The sequence below is a fragment of the Nilaparvata lugens genome, chromosome 10 (genome assembly GCF_014356525.2).
Source record: "Nilaparvata lugens isolate BPH chromosome 10, ASM1435652v1, whole genome shotgun sequence".
NCBI lineage: Eukaryota > Metazoa > Arthropoda > Insecta > Hemiptera > Delphacidae > Nilaparvata > Nilaparvata lugens.
The window spans coordinates 7,125,564-7,146,084 of record NC_052513.1 but is presented as its reverse complement, the minus strand read 5'-3'; the positions used below and the strand labels follow the sequence as shown (position 1 = coordinate 7,146,084).

Here is a 20,521-nt window from a genome sequence, read left to right as displayed (position 1 = left end):
CTTAAATTTTGAGCTCGAAAATATCATGTTCACCTTAGCTACAAAACAGCTGTTTCATGTTGACAGTGGATGACATTCAGTTGACGAGTATTTGCTATTCACAAAACGAGCAAGTGCTCGGCAAACCACGCATGTGTGTAGAAGTGTGCTCGTTAATCGGCAAATATCAAGACGAATGGTTCGCCGAACGCCGAACATTCGCTGCTTGCCGAATGACACATGTCTGGAGCCGGCTTTATGTGATAACAGTGTAAAACTCGCACTCGGTGTAAAATTGAGTAAAATTAGAATTATAATTTTATTGTAAGTTATTGAATGCTTGAATGTAGAACATTTGATCATACAACTTTCAACTTGAAGATTGATAATAAGCATCTTATTAAGTATCAATCGGTTCAGAATGACTTGAAAATTAAAGTCTCTTAAAGAAGCTTTAGGGAAATTTACACATATAAATGAAATACTTGACAGTTTAAAAAATGACTAATGAGATTGGGAAAAGAACAATAAAAATAACAAGAATGAATATCCATTTTGAGAAATTCAAGTGTACTTTATTTTTTATTTTATTTCATTGCATCCACTGACCTCCTGTAAAAGGGGTGTAAGGATTTGTCATGTCTCTAAACAATCAAGAAATGATTTTATAATCTACCATCTCGAGGTTCATAGTGCTCTCTGAGCTCCTGAACAGAGGAAGCACATAAGCACAGCAATCATTTTCTCAGTTGAATATCAAAACTGGTACCACTGGACATTTTCTATGATTCTATTTTGGATAAAAATTTGTTCACAATACAATTGCAAACTTACACGATACATAGAATAAAATACAGATAAATGTGCATAATAAATCATGATTTACATAGAGATAATCTACATTTCAATTAATAATAGCGATATAGTGTTTGTTTATGTTTAGTTTTTGATATAGTGTTTACGCAAGTGAGCCTTTGCGCAGATGTGTAAGTCCCATAGAATTAAAATTACAGATGAAAATAAATGACACCTTGAATTTGTTCAAATGCTAATGAATATTAATTTATAATAATTATTGAATGATCAAAAAAGAAAGACTAATTGAAAATAAGTTCCAAAAAAAGTATTGTTTTTATGAGTAAATTGAAAAATAATTGAGTACCTTAATTTATAGTAGGTATCAATTAAATTTTCCATGATGCTGATTGTAAATTAATACTCAGTACAATAATAAAATAAGCATACAGGAATAGTGTCAGCTTCCTCTATGGAACAATAAAGATAAACATAAATACAACAAAGCAGGTACAGTCGTACAGTGGTTTACTCCACTCAACATCAGATCAATACGGCACTAACATGGCTAAATGAATTCTTGAAATATGAAAATTTCGATTCACCATTTCTAAAAATATTCCTTAAGTATCATTAATGTTTATCCTTAATTTGTATAATTAATTTTACATACCTATAAAGTGCAAAGCTTGCGTTGATTTATAATATTAGTTAAACTACAACACTGGGTTCCCAAGCGACTTTCCTCTGTTCCTCTATATTCAATAACTTGTCCATGTCTGATTCATCAATGACAAAGTCAAGCTTGGAATTTTCAATTATCCTTTCTTCGGTGACGGACTTCGGTATAATACCTGCAAATATGGCCACAAATAATTGTATTTGAATATACAAGATTTTTCAAATGAAAGCATAAAAGAATAGATTTTTTCAATTAATTTTGGTTTATTGATAGAATTCAATACTGAGCACAAATAGATAATGCTTGAAGTTATAGTCAGTTCATTTCTTAATTTTTAACGAGATTTTGAACCACCATTACTATTTGAATATAAATACCATTACGTGAACATAAACATAAAATTAGAATTGTATTTATAAAATAGAATTATAGTAATTTTATTAATTTTAAAGGGTTCTATAAATCTATTTTATAATAATACAAGAAAGTAGCCCTGAATTCATACATTTCAAAAAAATTGAATTGTATACAAACCATTACGTTATTTTGAATATGTACTAGTAAGACTGATAATTAGTGAGTTATCGAAGAACTTACATGATAAAATTCAGAAAACTGATCTTCTCCAAATCAAACTTAACTGGATACTAATTTGAAGGAATAATAAATTATAATATACTTTATCAATTACAATTTTTAGTATATTCATAACAATTGAGTTGGGTCTTATATTCAATTATATATTAATTGACAGAAATTGCAATATGTAATTATGTGATGTTGGAACAGACACATGACGAAACCCGCTCTCAATTATTCCGCATTTACAGTTATCAGCTATCATAGTCAAGAGAGGTATATTTATAGATTGATGTTCATAATAATTTCACTAATTAATCCGGGATTATTGATATAATTACACCAATCAATACTGAAAACATGACCCTTGGAGCACAGAAGAAGGGAATCATCTAAGGTAAGGAAACAATCGTGTTCTCTCCTCTGAAGAGAAATGATGACACTGTTGTAGTTCAGAATTAGATGGTTTAAAAAGTGCATATAATGGAACTCGATTGATTGCATTTGAACCAAGTCTTAGCCGTCCTAGATTAAGCTACATTTAGCCAACCTCAGCTCCGTTTTTGAATAATCCTCATTTTTTTCAATCTTGTGAAGTACTAGCCTCAACCTAACTTTATTTTCGTGATACAAAATGAAGCAGTTCGTTGTTGAATAAACACTCCCATAATTATTTTTTCAGTATCATGGAGTACTAATGTTAATTATTAACGAATATTTTTGCTTTCATATGAATCATTTATAAATTGTGATGTAATTTTGTAATTTAATGTACTTGTAATTTTTATGACGTGGCCTATACTTGTTTAATACCGGGTGACCCAGAATAACGGTAACTTTTAAAAAGGCCATAACACAAGAGTGGGAAGGGCAAAAATGATTTTATTTGAACGAATGTGAAGTTGAAATTTGAGAATTATTGATAACTTCTATCTCTTTTCGACAATAACTTCATTAAGATGGCTTCCTCCTGCATGAATACACTTTTTAAATCAGTGTTGAGATTCCTGAACGATTGCTGCATCATTTCAACTGGAATATGGTTAATTTCATTCTGAACTGTCTGTTATAATTCAAAATTCAACCACAATTATTGGTGAAGTTGTGAAAACGTTTGATTTGAGATAGCTCCACAAACAGAAAATCGCAGGTGGACAGATCCATGGGACCAGGAAACGCAACCTAATCGTGAGATTACACGGTTACCAAACAATACTTACTCGCACAGTTGCCATTAACTGCCGTGCAGCAAGGATTTCGCTCACAATTTGATCAATAATTTTGAATTAATTGAAAATTGAAACAAATTCAAAATGAAATCCGCAATATCCCAGATGAGATATTGCAGCGACCATTGAGGAATCGTCGACACAGATTTGAACAATATATTCGTTCAGGAGGAAGCCATTTAAATGGAGTAATTGCCAAAAAGTGATAGATGATATTAATAGTTCTTAAATTGCAAGCCTTGAACTTCACATTAGTTTAAATAAAATAATTTTTTGCTCTTCCCACTTCTGTTTTATAGCGTTTTTAAAAGTTCCCGTTATTCTGGGTCACCCGTTACTTGTCGTTGGCAATAAATAGATTTGATTCGATTAACACACAGTAGGTACTTAATACTGCAGTACTAACACACTTAATTCGGTTCAAATAGCCTAAAACAGCTTCATTTTCGAATGAAATAATCACCGTATCCACACTGGAGTCCAAAACGCAGCAGAAGTCGGGCAGCGGACACTTTGTACTTGCTGGCCAGACTGGTGACTGTGCTGTGATTGATGAGACTGTTCGGAGTCGAGCTGCCCAATGAAGAGTAGGCCTGCAGCAGAATGTTCGAATTTGCGCAGACCTTGTACAGTTCATCCGGCTGTCTGTACTGAGGGTGGAACTCTACCTGAAATTATAATTTACTATTATTACATTCCTTATTACAATTTACTTCTACGATAATGATTTTAATCAATTTTTAAATTGTGTTTTCGCCGAGGATGAGACAATGGCCCATATGAATAAAACCAGAGCAAATGCTCATGAGCGAAAGCATCAAGCATAAGGTTTTGCTCATGAGCAAAAGGTAGAAGCAAAAGCATTTGCTCATTTTGATATGAATAAGCTTTACCTTTTACTCTTACCTTATGCTCCTGAACTCTAGAGCAAATGCTCACGTATTTTAAAGATTTTTCATCAGCTGATTCGCTTTTGTAGCCTTAATTTGTATTTATAGCTCACGGGAGCGCTAAATATGCAAACAGGGGGCAGCGCTTGTGTTTGCGTCGTCTGCTCTGTTTTCTATTTTTATAAATACAGTTATAGGTTAGTTAAGTTTAGAATTTTGAAATAATAGCGTGAAAAAATGTCATTTCTATAATGATCTTCAGTATATTCTTATAATATCAATAGCCTTCTTATAATCGTGTACACTCTCATATCCTTAAATGCCTATTTCCTATTTTGTGATGGCTATCTTTTTAACAGGTAGCTTTTGTATTTATTCTTTTGTAGGAATAATGGTGATATATATCATGGTTGAATCTAAAAAGAGTTTTATAGTTCTACACTATTGGTTATGATAGTATCTGGTATAGTTTCCTCTTCCTCATACGAATTAGTTGAGCCATTCGCCTATGAGCAAAAGGTGATAAGCTGCTCTAGACTGGACTCACCTTTTTTGAAGCATTTGCTTCAAAAGTTGAGCAAATGCTCTAGTTTATTCATACAATTTTGAGCAAAAGCTTTTACTTTTGAGCAAATGCTCAAACTATTTTTTTGATGAGTATGAACAAAAGGTTTTGCTCACGTTTATTCATAGAAAATGAAGCAAATTCTCCATATTTTAGAAGTATGAGCAAATGCTCAACTTTATTCATATGGCCCATTGATCTAACAGATTGAGGTTTAAGCATTTTGGGCGAATGAATGTTCTTTTACCTGAATTGTAGCCTATGACTTGTGAATAAATAATAATATCAAGTGATCTGGCAGGCTCAGGTCTGGTGTCAGAGTTTTCAGGTCGCAACTGATCAATTTCAGGGCCTCTGACATGACCTAACGACTATTGTTTAAGCAGCCGGGACCGACGGCTTAACGTGAATGAATGATAATCAAATGTGTCTAAGATTTGCGATAGTTTGAAGTAAGTAGATGATGGATCAATATTGACTCACAATTTTAGCTAGGCTCTAAATCTGATTTTTGAAAGGACATTACAGATTTTTTGCAACAAATAGTTTTATTTGAAAATTTATCAGTAGTTCATCAATCAAGAGACGATTATCCTACAGTATTATCAGGAAATCGATACTTATCTAATCTGATTTATGATCTAACCATTTATATATTTTATTGGTCCAAGCTACTTTCTTGTCATAATTTTCATGAAGCTTCCAAATTATTTTTGAAATGATGTAGCTTAATAAATGTAAATGTAATGAAGTGAGCATAATTATAGTTTACTGCAAGTTTATCAAACTCCCAAAAAATGTTGTTCAAATCACCCTCTAGTCATGATTCATTCAATCAAGCTTCCAAATTATTTTGGAAAATTATACTAAGCTCACAAAGTAAGCTTAGTTTCTTCAAATTTGTGAGATATGATTATAAAATGATGATAATTATCATTATTTGATAAAAGTATCTATTTTTTTGAATAATTATCTTATTTATCTTTTACAAAATGTTCATCTTACTTGGTTGACAGCTGGAGGCACATTAGAGTTTTCCAAAAGTTCCGTGAGGTGTTTTGCAGTGTAGTTTGAGACTCCAATAGCTTTCAGTACTCCCTTTCCATTGTCATGCAATTTTTCAAGAACATTCCAAGACCTAGAAAGAAAAGATTAAACTTATGAAAAATCAGATCTTCCATCACTTGAATTCAACTGAATTAAAATTGAATGATGTGAACTAAATATTGCAAGACTATTAATCAGGATAGTTGATAGTTATTTAGTAATTCATAATAATTTAATACTTGAAAAAATAATGACATTATCTTAATCTTATATTATATACTATATTACCTTGTCTTTTTTCCTTTAGTGCTACTTTTAATATGAATCTCAGAACCCTTTTAAACTATTTTGTCACAAAATGTTTCAGACATTAATGCCATCTTCAAGTGAAGTCCAAGTGAAATGGCAAAACAATTTAATTTAAGAGGGTACTGAGATTTATATTTTTATTTATATCCTATATTATCTTATATCGTTTCCTGAAACGTATAATACTATCATATTATCAAGACAGAATTATTTAGCAATGAATATCAAAGACTACATCTGATTTGGAACAAGAACCGGATCATTTCAAACACAAGGGACAAAAGGTTTACTGAAAAATACACACTCTAATCAATCTCTCTAGATTCACACTATTTGTGAAAATTACATTTACAAGTCAATATCATCGAAAGGAATTTTTCCAAAAACTTCATTCTCAAGCACTCACCCTTGGCGAAGTTTAGGAGTTGAAGGATTATCAACCGATATCCCAGAGACTCCCGGCCAGTGGATGAGATACAAGTCCAGGTAAGGAGTGTCCAGATTTTTCAGTGATTCTCGTACAGCGGAATCTGCGTTCTCTCCTTGATCAGCTGGTGCTACAATTCACAATTGTTTTGGTATCATTCAAGTTATTATGGAATACGATGGATTAGAGTAGAAGTAGTAACAAAGTATTGCAGACATACAGATAAAGCATGTATTTATAATGGAATTTAATAACTCGGCAGGGGTTAAAGAAACGAGATGGGGCCGCTGAAAACAATGGATGAACAGGTAGAAGTTCTAGTGACCCTTCAGTGTTCGTCTGTTATTGAATTTCGACAATCTCGTGGTCTATTGTTAAGGTTTCCACTCCGAGGAAGATATTGGTGGACTAGTCTCGTTACTAACACTTTCACTTTCAACTGTAAACCAGTGGTAGCATACAGTGATTGGATAAACAAGCGCATTACTACCCGATGATAAGTACAAATTTAGTCAAACGTACTTGGTGTATAAAGCCCACATCGATTTTTTAACGTACATTATTTTGTTTGCCGTCCTTACAAATTCTATGACATTGAATGGAACTTGACAATTACATGATACACATCAATATAAAATCGTTCAATAAGTATCAAATTGTTTATAACTCAAGTTAGTCTGTATACAGCTTGTGAGCAAGTTGAGTTTCATAAAATAAACCATGAATGATACAATTACAAGTACTTCACTGATTTAGACTCAATTATTGTAGAAAAAAATACACGTAGCAGTTGTAAGGTGCAAAGTAATAGATAAGTTCGTTAGCTACCAGCTAGAATTGCCTTCAAGAAACCACACGGGGTCACTAATGAGGGTAATGGAGTGGAATCAGAGGACAATAAAATATGCTAGTCGAGAGTTAGAGGATGAACCTTTTTGGAACAATAGCTCAGTCTCAGTGTTCAGGTAGCGCGGCCCCGTCCTCGTTTCTTTTACCCCCTCGGCAGTTTTACATTGATAAAGTCTTCAATGCTTGAAAAGCACTCAAATGTGTAATTATGAATAAATGGAAGATAATGATGAACTCACATAGTTTCGTAGTCAGAAATATATCCTCTCTTTTTAAGTTGTATTTAGGAAGAAGTTTCTTCAATGCTATTCCAATGTCCTTTTCATTGCCATAAACAGCAGCCGTATCTAAAAATCATAATAAAACAATTAGAGATGAATAGTTATAAAAGAAAACTAAATCTAAATCTTGGATCACCATAATGCAGATGGTATGTTTAAAAAATTGAAGATAGTTGATCCCAGTTGGGGCAAGTTGCCTTATAATAGAGGTGTTTGAGCAGGAAGAAGCAATTCCAAGGTATCAAGTCAGAGTTCATTAAAAACCATCGAACGTTTAGCAAACTGATATATGTGTGCATAAGATAGCAATGATGAACATCATAATGAGTTGAAGACCCCACACTATTGGTGATCACATTCAGTGCAAGTCAGATACATATTTCTTCTCCTGAAGAAGGCAGCGCTTGATAAATTAATAGTGAATTTAATGCACACTGCCAGCCCATATTCCAGCGTTTAAGCATTTACACAGTTTATGTATTTTACAACAGGCTAAAAATCGTATCGCATGTACTTCTACATAATATACGCATCTCCTCTAAATGTCAGGAAAACCATTTCACAAGAAGAGAATAAGTGCACTAATATGAAACTCAAGGGAAGGGAACTTGGATGTTTATCATGGTCTAAACGATAGTTTTCCAGTGTTGGGAGTTTAACTGCCTGTCTCACTCAGTAGAAGAGCGTTCAGTAAATGTGATTCTTTATTAAAAATTATTTCAAAATAACTTATTACAAGAAGCTCCTACATGCTGGAAGATTGTTTTGTTGTCAACTGTTCTGGTTTGTGTCTAGAGTTGTTATGTTTATCTGTTTCAAAATATGATACGATATAAAGTCATCAATCACAATATTGTATATTTAATCCTGCTGCTCACTGCCCCATTTGCCTTTATAAAGAGGTTTTCTACTGCAATCGCACAAGCTCACATTTCCGAAGGCATAATTTATTAAACAGTGTCCTACTGTGAATATGCCAATGAGAATAGATTTAACAATAAATTCAGATAGCTTTCCAAGGAGAATTTGATAATCCGTTCTTGGAATAAAGTAAAGAAGAATATCATTGATGAATAAGACAACATAAACCACTTGATCTCATTATAGACTAATAATTAGTCTTATTCTACTGCAGAATATCTTACCGAATGACCTATATCCAGCTTGTAATGCGTAGTCTAATGTCGCCAGAATAGTGCTGTAACCACGAATTCTGAATGTGCCAACTGCAAAGATTAAAAATATTAGTGTTTGGACATTTACTACCTTTTTATTGGATTACTTTCATATTGTAACTTGATAACTTATTATGCCTACACAATAGATAGGCCTACAAATATTAAATTTACAAATGATACTGATTTATATAATAATTAATAGAGTTGAATAATACTCTTTTTATAGTAATATAATTCAAAGAAAAAGTTTAAATTTTATTCAATAACATCTGGATTTTGAACTGTTGTGTAGTACTGGAAGAGTGAATCATTTATAGGCCTACATCACATTCAATAATTCAACTAAATAGGAAAACAGATAAACTAATGAGCTTATAGAAAATCATAATTTTTATAATATTTTTGAATAATAATAATTAAATTCAAAACTATCTTAATGTGCATTCTGTGGACTTATTTACTTACATCCAATAACTGGCATCAAGTTTCCAGAGTTCAGAGTGACATACTTCTTTAAAATATTACTTCCAGACTCTTTTAAAACCAACTTTACTCCTGAATATGATTCCATTACACTATAGAACTTATTATGAAGTTTACCTGATTTTATATAAATATGTCAGTCAACTTCAATTTGTCAATATTTTTCAAGTGAAAGTGAAGTTTAACCTCAAATGTACAATCGTCTGTAAACTTGAAACAGCTGTTTATAGCCGTAAACTATATTGCGTAATACCAACGCTACAACAAATAATATTATTTTATTTCTAAGCTCTGTACCTCATTATTTGAAAAAAATATTTGAAAAAAAAACATTTTTTTAAAGGATATTAATAAAAATATTATTATAATTGGATAATTTATAATACATTACTGGATTACTTTAATGAATTGAATCTCTCTCTCGAGAGAAAACTCTATCGTAACGCGCAGTCGCTGTCACCATTTAGCGTTCCAGGTGAGCGTTTTATAAACTATAATAATGAAATAATTTCCTATTTTACATTCCAAATATAATAATTCTGAATAATACCACAGTATACATACAGTAAGGAAACTTGGCTATACCCTGACGCCAAAATCCGCCATCTTGTTAGGAAGCGCCGCATTGTAATAGTATTGATTATAGGTTCGGATCACTTTAATGATCCGGATCAATTGATCTCGTTCACTGCCACGAGCCAATCAGAAGACCAGGATTGGAACTTCCCAAGGTCACGTGATGTGTTTAGTATTGGGGTCATGTAAAAAGCATTGGTTAGATAGGCGTTTGATTACAAGTTTCCATTCTGTATCTATTCTGTGATAATACTTAGATACTAGCTAAGCATAATGTATTGTCATTTGAAGGCAAATCTCAATCTTCAACCGAACCACATCCTTTTCCTAATTCTTGGTATATTTTTATATAGGCCTAATAATACAATTTCCCTGACATTATGATAGGGGTAAATGTTTTAAAACCTGACGCACATTTGACTCAAACGTATCCGTAATCAAAGCTACTATAGTGAGGTGAAATAATGACAGTATTTGATTAAAATTGGTGTTGCTATCGTTGTCTATCAGCTAACAAAGCAGATAGCGCTATCCTTTTTTAGCTCCGCGATGTTATCAGATTGTTTTTTCGATTATTGTAAGAAGATATTTTGAATAGTTATCAAAATCATTGAATGAGAAAAATTTATGGGTCTCAAGCAAACAGCTGTATTGCTATCACTAGATAATGATGTCAACAAACTCAAGATTTGATAATAACAGTTATCCAGACTACAGTTTTGAACAGCCAAATGAAAAGGAAAATATTATTGCTATTTATTTAATAATATAAAATAATAATTTTTGAGGTTAGGTTCTTTGGTACTTACTAGTCGGACACCTAAATAATTGGTCGAGCCGTATAAATTGAGAATTAGCCAGACACCTGTGGCAAATTTAGTTGCATACAAATAGCATTCGCTTAAACTAGGATCAGAGGGTTAGTAACAAGCATGGCATGTCAATGTAAAAGAAAAAGCGTTTTATAAGATACCAAAATATTTATTATGTCATACAAGCATGGACAAAATGTATAAAAAAAATAAAAATATTAAGGAAATGGGATATTCCTTACTCAGCACATGAATACATTTGTAAGTTTAGAATACACCAATCAAAATACAGTAACTGACCAGCGGTAAAAGCGAGTTGATTCAAAATATACATTGTTTATTATATAAATGATAAGAATTTGTAAACTATACAGTACCCAGATTTATGTAACAGATACAAAATGAATAATTAAAACATTAATATTTGCTCTTTATGCGGTAACCTAGCAGATTAACATGGACTACATTGAATCATATTATTGCGTAGTAGTAAGGCTAGTGATAGCACCAATCAGATTGGATATTTAAATTATATGCAAATTCAAAAATATGGAAGTATGGTCATGAAAAGAGTAGGGGTAGATCTAAGCCCACTTGCTTGCTAGAGGTCACCGGGTACAGCCACCAATTTATAGAGCACAAGATCCCTTTTTGATATTTGCACAATTTGGTATCTGAAGTTAAAATTTATAAATTAATTGTATTAGACTCAGTGAAGTTACATTATAACAGGAGTCATTAATCAAAAAATCCCCTAGAAGGAAACGACAGCAGCCCACCAGGAAGGCCTAGGACAACGAAATGAATCTGGATTGCCATCATAATTGTGAAAAATGACACGTGAGTTCAATTGGAAAGTTATTAAGGGGGACCTCAGTGCTTCGGAATAATCATGATTAAATAAAGCTAGCTCATCAAAGGGTTATTTAAATATTAAAAATAATATCAAAACTTGCACAAGTCTTAAAACATAAAGGGACTATTTTCAAGAAACATTTATGAGATTAACTATTGTATATGCACAGAGGAAATATTTATTAATATTAGATTTATTATATGCTCACTCATATATCTTGTATCAGTAATTTATTAGATTTTTGCAAAGCTCATGTTCATAAGATAAATTGATTTATCTAATTTCCACCAGAGGCCGAACTCAAGCTCTGAGATATATTTTAATATTTATATTTTTCATATTAATTTGAAAATAAGATTTATAAGTTTTACTCGACAAACAACAGCAAGTCAACAACTGAGCTGTAAAGTTTGAAAGTATATATGCTGATTAAAGAAGCACATGGTATTAATTGATGCTAAGAAGCAAAGTCAATCATTAGTGAGCAGTCTGTGATATTTTTCAATATATATTTATTTATCCTCATATTATTTTTATATTTGTTGCTCTATTTTTTATTATTGCTCATCGATATTTCATATTTTTGTGTTTATTGAATGGTGTACCCTTCATTCATGATCCTATCTCCATGCATGACCAATCTTGTTATGGTCTATTTTATCACCAGTATTGATATATTATTTAAATTATCAACCAACTATATTCTTCACCGAATAAGTTGGATCAATCAGCGATATACAGCAGTAATTATTAAATCTTTGGAAATAATGCATTCCCGAGATTTATGTAAATTATCCAGTACCAACACATCTGATTTGAAGAAACTCAAAGGTCATAGTATTAAGTTGCAACAATATAAATTAATAGAATTTATAAGGTATTCTGATAGAGTGTCGCCTTTGATTCCGCTTGGTATCATTTTTCATTGCTAACCACTTTGGCGAATGGTGGCGGGTGGCGTTAGTGGCGATACCGCATTGTCTAGTACAATAGTCAGAGCCCTTATATCCGTCTCTTATATCTGCTCTTTCAGGAATCACAAAAAATATTATATATTTTCAAAATCTTTGCTCCACCGACCCCGGCCAAGCAGGGCACATGTTATAGAAACAAAAAACGTTACATTATGTAGGAATATAACTGATAAACAAAATAATTCCAATTATGAAAATTTATTTTTAATAATTGAAAGTAGCTATATTTTCTCGGCAACTAAGATATAATTGATTATTTTAAACAAGAATAAACAGTTTATATTGCATCACATATACCGGTTTCAGCTATCTTCCATAGAAGGCAGTGGCAAGGCTGAGAATCAGCAATGCTGTTTTTATATTTTTCTCCACTGTCATTATAAAAGTGGACCTCATTACAGACGACCACGGTGCTGAAGTGCTTCCAGTGGAAGAACTCCAAGTATCAATTAATAAGTAATAATTCAACTAATTAAATCTACATCTTATCAACAAACACTCATGAATATTGAATGCCTATCTACGAACAGATCCAACCCTTCCAAAACTCACATGAAATTGGCAAATCTATTATCATAATCTGACATCTTTTCCAGAGAAATCTAATCCTCAAACCAATAATTCAAAATACTGTAATTTCCATTGCTAATTTCCTGGTAGCTGTTTGAAAATGGCATTAAATTTTATATAATAATCTTCAGAAGAGAGGGACTCCTAAACAATACATCATTATTCATTTGTCCTACGATTAGATTCAAATTTTCAGTCAAAAATAATTTATTGAATGATTGCATGTCAATGTTTAAAGTGAATAATGTTTATATTATTTATGCTCTAATACTGTACAGTAACGTTTTTAGAAGACTGTAGTCTTCTTTCAAATCAATCGAAACTCTACTGTGAAGAAAAAGAATACCTCTGGATCTTGTGGGAAGGTTTTCACATTGACTGAAAATATGTGTTTTTTTGTGACCAGCAGATCAGAAATTCAATGGAAAAGCAGGGATTAGGTATCACCGATAAGTAAGTTGTTGTTGTATAAAATTTATGATTCACATACTTAATAATAATATTGTTTGTTACATTTTCGGCCAGGTTTGCCGAGACAGGCGTTGCACCCTTCAGTCTGCTAGCGCTACCTGGTCGTGGGTTTAAAACCCGCCGATAGGTATGGACATTTGATCATCTCATCACATCATTCGTAGATTCGATTAAAATTGTTTTTCAGATAATTGAAAGACAGTGAATTATTATTTTTTTTAATTTGAATGCTGTATAATATGCGTTCTAATTGAATATGAATTATATTGGAAAATGAAAATCATTAATCATTAGAGTCGAAACTGTGTGGGTTTCAGGTGGCCTAGCCTGACCTCCTCTATCTCATTCATCCTTGACCAATTTTCATTGATTAGGTTCCTCTTCATTACAAGCTCCACACTCTTGAGGCACATTTAATGGCAATTAATGCCCAAGTACGGAGTGGCTCTCGTTAATTACAAAATCAATGTCTTCTCTCTCTCTCTCAGTGGAGAGTGGACCATCTACGAGAACCATATTACAGGGGACCATCTCGTACCGGTACTAAAGCTTTTATGATCATTTCGCCTACACATATATCTTCCCCCAACTTTTTTGTACATTTAAAACGCTTAAAATATTCACATTCACGGCTTGAGATTTTTTTTCAACGTGGTCCGAGGTCGAAATATGAAACCTTATTCAGAGGCTGACCACCCTACCCAAGCCCTGCTTCATGAATTGGAAACTTTCAAGGACGCAGATCTGTGAGCACCCCTGCCTTTTTATGTTTTAATTATCGCCTTTCTGATCATAGGTAGGCCTATCGAAATGTATGAACAGTTGAACAGTGTCACAGGAACAGTGTTCACAAGTGAGAAATTTATCAATATTGAATCAAAGATCAGGATTAAACAGTGAAAGATGTGTATTTCTTGATCTATCACGTTGAAGCTATTGATTTTCATTTGAGGTAGGTACCAACATGGAGTCATTTTGCTATGGTGAAAGTTGGTACCGATATCTCAAGTGAAAATGATATATATGTATCTTTATCTGTAGGCCCCATACTTCGACATCAGAGATTTCATCACCTTTCTTTCAAGTGCGGTACACCAACTTTCGATACAAATAAAGTTGGAAAATACGTGCAGCATAGTTGGCTATCCTCTATGATCCACCCAATACCAATACCGTTAAAGTAGGGACAAGTTTTCAATACCTCAGGCGATATTGTCTAGTTTCATTGCACAGAAGAGCAGAACATCAATAAGTTGGAAATGGCTGCGAGAGCAATGGCGGCGGAAGCCTATTTACCGAAACTGTGCTGAAGAGCTGTGCTGCGGTCTCTGAGCCGGCAGACTCAAACTACAAACGTGTCGAGCTCAACTTGCGACCCCAAAAGGAGTCTCATCCTCCTTCAGTAACAAATCTCTCCAAGTGGACAAGGTTGACGGTTGACCGACGACCTAGTTGAAGATTTGTTCTGGCAACCTCCCTCAAGCACTTTGGCACACTGATTCCCAGCCATGTTACTTGCATTAAAATCAGATAGCCTCAACCACTCCCCAAGCGAAAGCACTGTTTTAGGGGGAACTGATTCATCCGTTGTATTGAATTATCTAAGCCTAGTAGGTATCAATTGATTGAGACATATACTTTTGAGATCAATTTCAAAAAGTCCATACAAACATCTGAATTATTGTCTCATGGAAGTGAGGCTTTACTCTCTTATATTGAAATACAATATTTAATAGATATAAATTAATTGTAAATGTAAGTTTGAGATCGACTTAAAACCAAACAGCTGAATTATCTCATGGAAGTGAGGAGTTGGTGCTGACAAACAGACATGAATAAAGAATCAAATCGAAAGAAATGCGATTTCCGAGACAAGAGATAGGTTGTATGAAAGAGGACCGAATTAGAAATGGAATAATAAGAATGAAGAGTGAGTTTTAACAAGAGTTGAATCATTGAATATGATAAGAGCAAATGAAATTACGTGGTAAAATGAAATCTCAATGTACCACTCCATGGACCATTATATAGTTTAGGCTTATTATAAGAAATAAAAATTGTGGACTAATTCATGACGACAGTTAATAGATGATGATGACGAGTTCAAGTTCGATTTTCGCTCAGTATAAGATGATTGTCAAAGACACATTAATTTCAAGTGAGAATGATACTATTTTCTAATTCATTTTGTATTGTAAGTCTTTTTTTCAAGCATATGAACGTGTATGATCATTATTATAATTCAAAAGTTAGTATGAATGCATGCTAGATAACAGATTTAAATTTGTAAATTTGTAATTTTGTGCAGAAGAGAGTATTGATAGGGATGTGATACAATAGTGATATGATACAATAGTATCATATTCATAATCAACAAAAGGGGTGCTGACAGAGGGAGGGAGCGGTTTGGTGCAGGCTGCCATAATAATTCTTTGTGGAACATCCATTATTCTGAGTAGATCTCGTATCAGTTTCAAAATTCATTCATAAAGCAATAAATTCTGAAGAAATTTCCATACATGAATATCATTTCATGATATTTGACGCTTTCTATGAGATGAATGATGTCTACAGAGCATTGTCTGAACTGAGATGTCTACTCTGAACTCAGCAATTTACCAAAAAAGTATTCATTATACTCCCTGTGGAATGAATTGCCATCAATTAATTAATACACGCTACTAATGAAACGCATTTATTTCATTCTCATTTAACACTCCAATAGCATTTTCAAAATGAATAGAGCTATTTATGAAGTGAATATCATATACAGGTTGGAAATTGAATTTGGAAAATGCTATGTTAGTTATTGAAAATGACTGGAGAGTTACAAAAGAACTTTTACTGGACTGGAGTTTTTTATTGAAAATCACTTTTTTAAAATCAACACCTGAAGAATGAATTGTTCAGCTCAGATTAGAAGATTACTGATGCGATTTTTTGTGCATCAATCTTCCAGATTTTACTACGATAAAACAGCATTTCCCTCCTCATTTCAATTTGTCAGTAATTCCTGTTCTACTGGAAACAACATTATACTGTATTGTTTCAAGGTGTGCAACTAATTCCTCATAAGATATTTCCCTAGTAAAACTGCATATCCAAATCGTCCAACATGTTTCTGAATAGACTCATTCTGAGCTCAATAGAGTCAATGTGACGTTAATGGCTGATTTGTGATTCCTGACTCACATCATGGATAGAGATAGGAGTGTGTGGGTGAAAGGTTTGACTTGGCAAACGTTAATTTCACTATCTGTGCACATTCAACGGATAGATTGGGTCTGAGCTATCAAATCAATGCTCGTTTAATCACTTAGTGGCGCTCATACAATTAATGCAACTCTACAGATAATCACATCAACTAAATAGAATGATGCTGCTACCAGTATGTATCAACCAGCTCAGAGAGATGACGTAGCTGCAAGTCATTGATGATAGATATCATGTTGATATTGATGCTTTTGATAGTAATGATATTGATCCCACAATCCTTAGAAGAGTTTGCCTGATCCCCGATCAAGTGGAGAATAGCGTTTTATTCATAATCACCAGGAAGCGAAATACAAGATCATAAAACGGTTTCAAAAAGATGACGTATTTCAAATAGTGCAAATTCCCATTTCTGCTTGTTTTAGTTTTAGGTAAATAACGGCTGAGTGGGATTACTATGTTCTAAATGATAAAGTTCATGGCAGAACATCTAATCGAAAAGAAAGAGAGCTTAGGCCTTGAAACTCCATAATATACATGTCGCTTTTACGAAAAATTCACAACTACCTCAAGGCTTATAAACTTGCATAGCTAATATATGGAAAATCGAAATAAGAAATTCACAACTTCAATTATTCAAATAAATTCCACTCCAATACGTCTAAATGACTAATCCGATCACAGTATAATTATTATTTGAGTACAGTGGCTAATTGAAGATAGAATTGAATATTCTAAAAAGGATAGATTTAATACTACCCAGAACTAAAAACACTTCACTCATATGGGCTACTTTTTAACAGATTAATAAAAACAATATAAAAATCTTGAAGTACTCTTTATTTTAAAGTTTCTAAAAAAATAAAGGGTACTTCAAGATTTTTATATTGTTCTTATTAATTTACTGAGAACTAGTTTGGAGGGAATTACAATAGAGTATCTTCGTTATTGATCATTACCTTGACCAAGCCTTAGTTTTCTAATAGCAATTCAATAATAATTCTGAAAAAATAGCAATTCAATAATTAATTTTGCAGACGTTCAATATTATTGAACGTCTGCAAAATTAATTATGACAGCATTGATATATTTTTCACATAGCAGGGAAATGCTACTGCTCATTATTGTAGGTAGGTACCTATATCAATAAACCCAATGTGGAGAAATTGAATTCTCACAATGCCAATCAACATAAAATTTTCTTTCCAATGAAGGATTGATGTACTGCACACTTTTTTACGACGTTTTATTAGGTTTTGTCCACCTGTTATTATTTTGTTATCATTATGCTATTATTAAAATCTTGAATTCCTCAATTGTGAGGAACAGTAAACTCGTACCTATGGTTCTTTGTTGGTGAGGAATCCCTAGCGGGAAGGTCCCACCTCGTCTGAATATAAGTACTAACTATCTTTGTCAAACTAATAATTAATCAACTACTGATAAACGTTGGATACAAGAAGCTGACCCAAGAATTGCTGCCATCTGTAGTGCTATGAGAGAACTATAACTAGTGAAGTAGAAATGCGAGGACCAATAGAAAGCGTTTTGACGTAGAAGAGGATGTGACGTTGCCAGCCAATCACAAGGCGTTTGATAACTGGCAGAACCTGACCCATAAAGTGCTGCCATCAGTAGTAGCGTTATGAGGGAACTAGATTATTTAAAATGTGAGGTTTCAAATAGCTCTGATATTTGTCTTCTTACTATCCTATAGGAGGCGTTCTGGCGTAGAAAGAGACGGTGCCAATTTCAGCCAATCTCTTTTTTCTACTTGCTACTAGATTCAATATTAACAGTGTGCACCTCTGTAGCACGTGTAAGACAAATACGCCTGTAACTTCTCCAATGATACTGCCTCGAAAGCTCTCTCACTGTCTGCCTCTGGTTATTAAATCCAACAGAGCTGGTAGAAGAGTTAGATTCAATGCACTACATAGCATTGTATAACAGATTTTAGCTCATATCTTTAAAATGAGATTTTGTGTTTATTTGTACGTACTCACTTCATAAAACTCACTGTTATTATTTATTTTATTTATTTGAAAATTTACATATTTGAGGGCACCAGGAACTGAATCCCATTATTGCCCTCATAACACACATTGAGCATACAATTTGAAAAACAATACATTAAAATGAAAATAAAATAACTTAACTAATATACTATTGAGTTTTAGAAAAAAAAAGATACAAAAAAAAAATAGTAGAAAACCTTGCAAATATGAAACTTATAGTATAGCAGATAAAAGAAGAAGAAAGACCTATGTAACTAATACTGAAGAATTCAAGAAGAAAAGAAAAAAGAAACAAAGAAAAGAGAATTATGGAAACATTGCAAATATGAAACTTATAGATAAAAACACTAATATATTATGTAATATATAGGAAAGAAAAAATGAATAAAAAAGTCAAAACTCAACAAACATAAATCTTAATAACATAAATCTATGTAATACATAGGAAAGAAAAAATGAATAAAAAAGTCAAAACTCAACAAACATAAATCTTATTCAAGTCCCGCCTGAACACACTGTCTGAATCAAAAAAATCTAATGCATTATTAAGCCTATTGTATAATCGAAGAGACCTAAACAGGGGAGCATTGTAACCACTGACCGTTCTACTTCTGATAATATCAAAGGTGGGATGATCTCTGGAATTGAACGCAGGAAAGTAACAATGTTACAATATTGTTATGTATCTTGAGAAACTGATTTGAACGATTGTCATAGAAAGATAATCACTAATACTAGCGAGTGATGTATACAGTTACTGTATAACACAATTTGGTCATTGACTGTCACGTTTCTGATTGGCTAGCAGAATCATTTGATACGAATCTTATAGGTACTGCAGTACTGTAGTAATATAGTTCAAAGGACTTTCAAACTTCGACTGGATCCTCCCAATGCTGAACTGCAATATGAAAACATGTTGGAAGAGGGAAGAAATCAATGCACCTAACTTAATCATATTAGTTATCTGTTAGCATAGAATAGGCCTAACCAAACTAAGTTACCTCCTTGCTATCAATTACAATGTTACTTATGATATTAGCATAGAGTAGAGATACAGTTTACTTGCAGTACCATCTTGTCTCTGATATTAGCTATTCAAACTCAAATATTGGATTCTCAACAATGTGAATGTCAACTATCAATTAATCTTGATTTACACCAGATCCCAGCTCACTTTCAATTTGCAATGGGACCCATGAAGAGATGAATCAATCAGATCCTGTCACCTTTCTCCTATCCCCATCACTTTTTCTGTGTCAGAACAGCATTTGGTATTTCATAGAGAAGAGTGAGTAAGCCGTCAGCAGAGCATGTCTTCACTCACAGATATTTCTCTCGATGTCTGCTGCGAGACTCGTCTTGTTAAACGATCTGCAGAAAAGTACTCAACATCGATATTTCGTCTCAGCGAGGAGCAGAATAGATTGAAGCTTTTTCATTTTCGTTTTGTCGACCGATGAAGTTCGCAGTTTACTGACAGACGGACTCATCACATCACTTTCCCTCTTTCTGTCTATTCCTTTCTCACTTCTTACTATCTCTCTCTCTTTTTTCTACACTTTCACTCGGAAGCAAAAGCAAACACTCAAAAAGATGCTTCCTCTTCTCACTTATTGCATTTCGGTTCCATCACTCATCATTTTCACTCACTCTTTCATCATTTCCTTTTCACCCACTTGTCTTGAAACCCTTCTATTTTTGAGTTTACTCTTCGTTTGACCCTACATGGTATGCT

General features: G+C 33.1%; 1 protein-coding gene across 1 annotated transcript; it reads right to left on the bottom strand.

Annotated features, from left to right (window-relative positions):
• Positions 1–1,198: 1,198 nt before the first annotated feature.
• Positions 1,199–9,519, bottom strand: LOC111048537 (glyoxal reductase). Its single transcript, XM_039436192.1, has 7 exons — positions 9,276–9,519; positions 8,778–8,858; positions 7,591–7,698; positions 6,482–6,632; positions 5,725–5,857; positions 3,728–3,932; positions 1,199–1,628 (listed from the first exon to the last, which is right to left on the bottom strand). The coding sequence occupies exons 1-7, from the start codon at positions 9,379–9,381 to the stop codon at positions 1,486–1,488; spliced, it is 927 nt and encodes a 308-aa protein (XP_039292126.1). The 5' UTR covers positions 9,382–9,519; the 3' UTR covers positions 1,199–1,485.
• Between the last annotated feature and the right edge of the window lie 11,002 nt (positions 9,520–20,521).

What these genes read in the sequence shown, in the direction of transcription:
- LOC111048537 (XM_039436192.1), bottom strand. Translation starts at nt 9,381, where the DNA reads ATGGAATCATATTCAGGAGTAAAGTTGGTTTTAAAAGAGTCTGGAAGT. An exon ending in CTTGATGCCAGTTATTGGAT is followed by an intron (nt 8,859 to 9,275) that starts GTAAGTAAATAA and finishes TAATCTTTGCAG; the next exon opens with TTGGCACATTCAGAATTCGT. An exon ending in TGCCTCCAGCTGTCAACCAA is followed by an intron (nt 3,933 to 5,724) that starts GTAAGATGAACA and finishes TTATAATTTCAG; the next exon opens with GTAGAGTTCCACCCTCAGTA.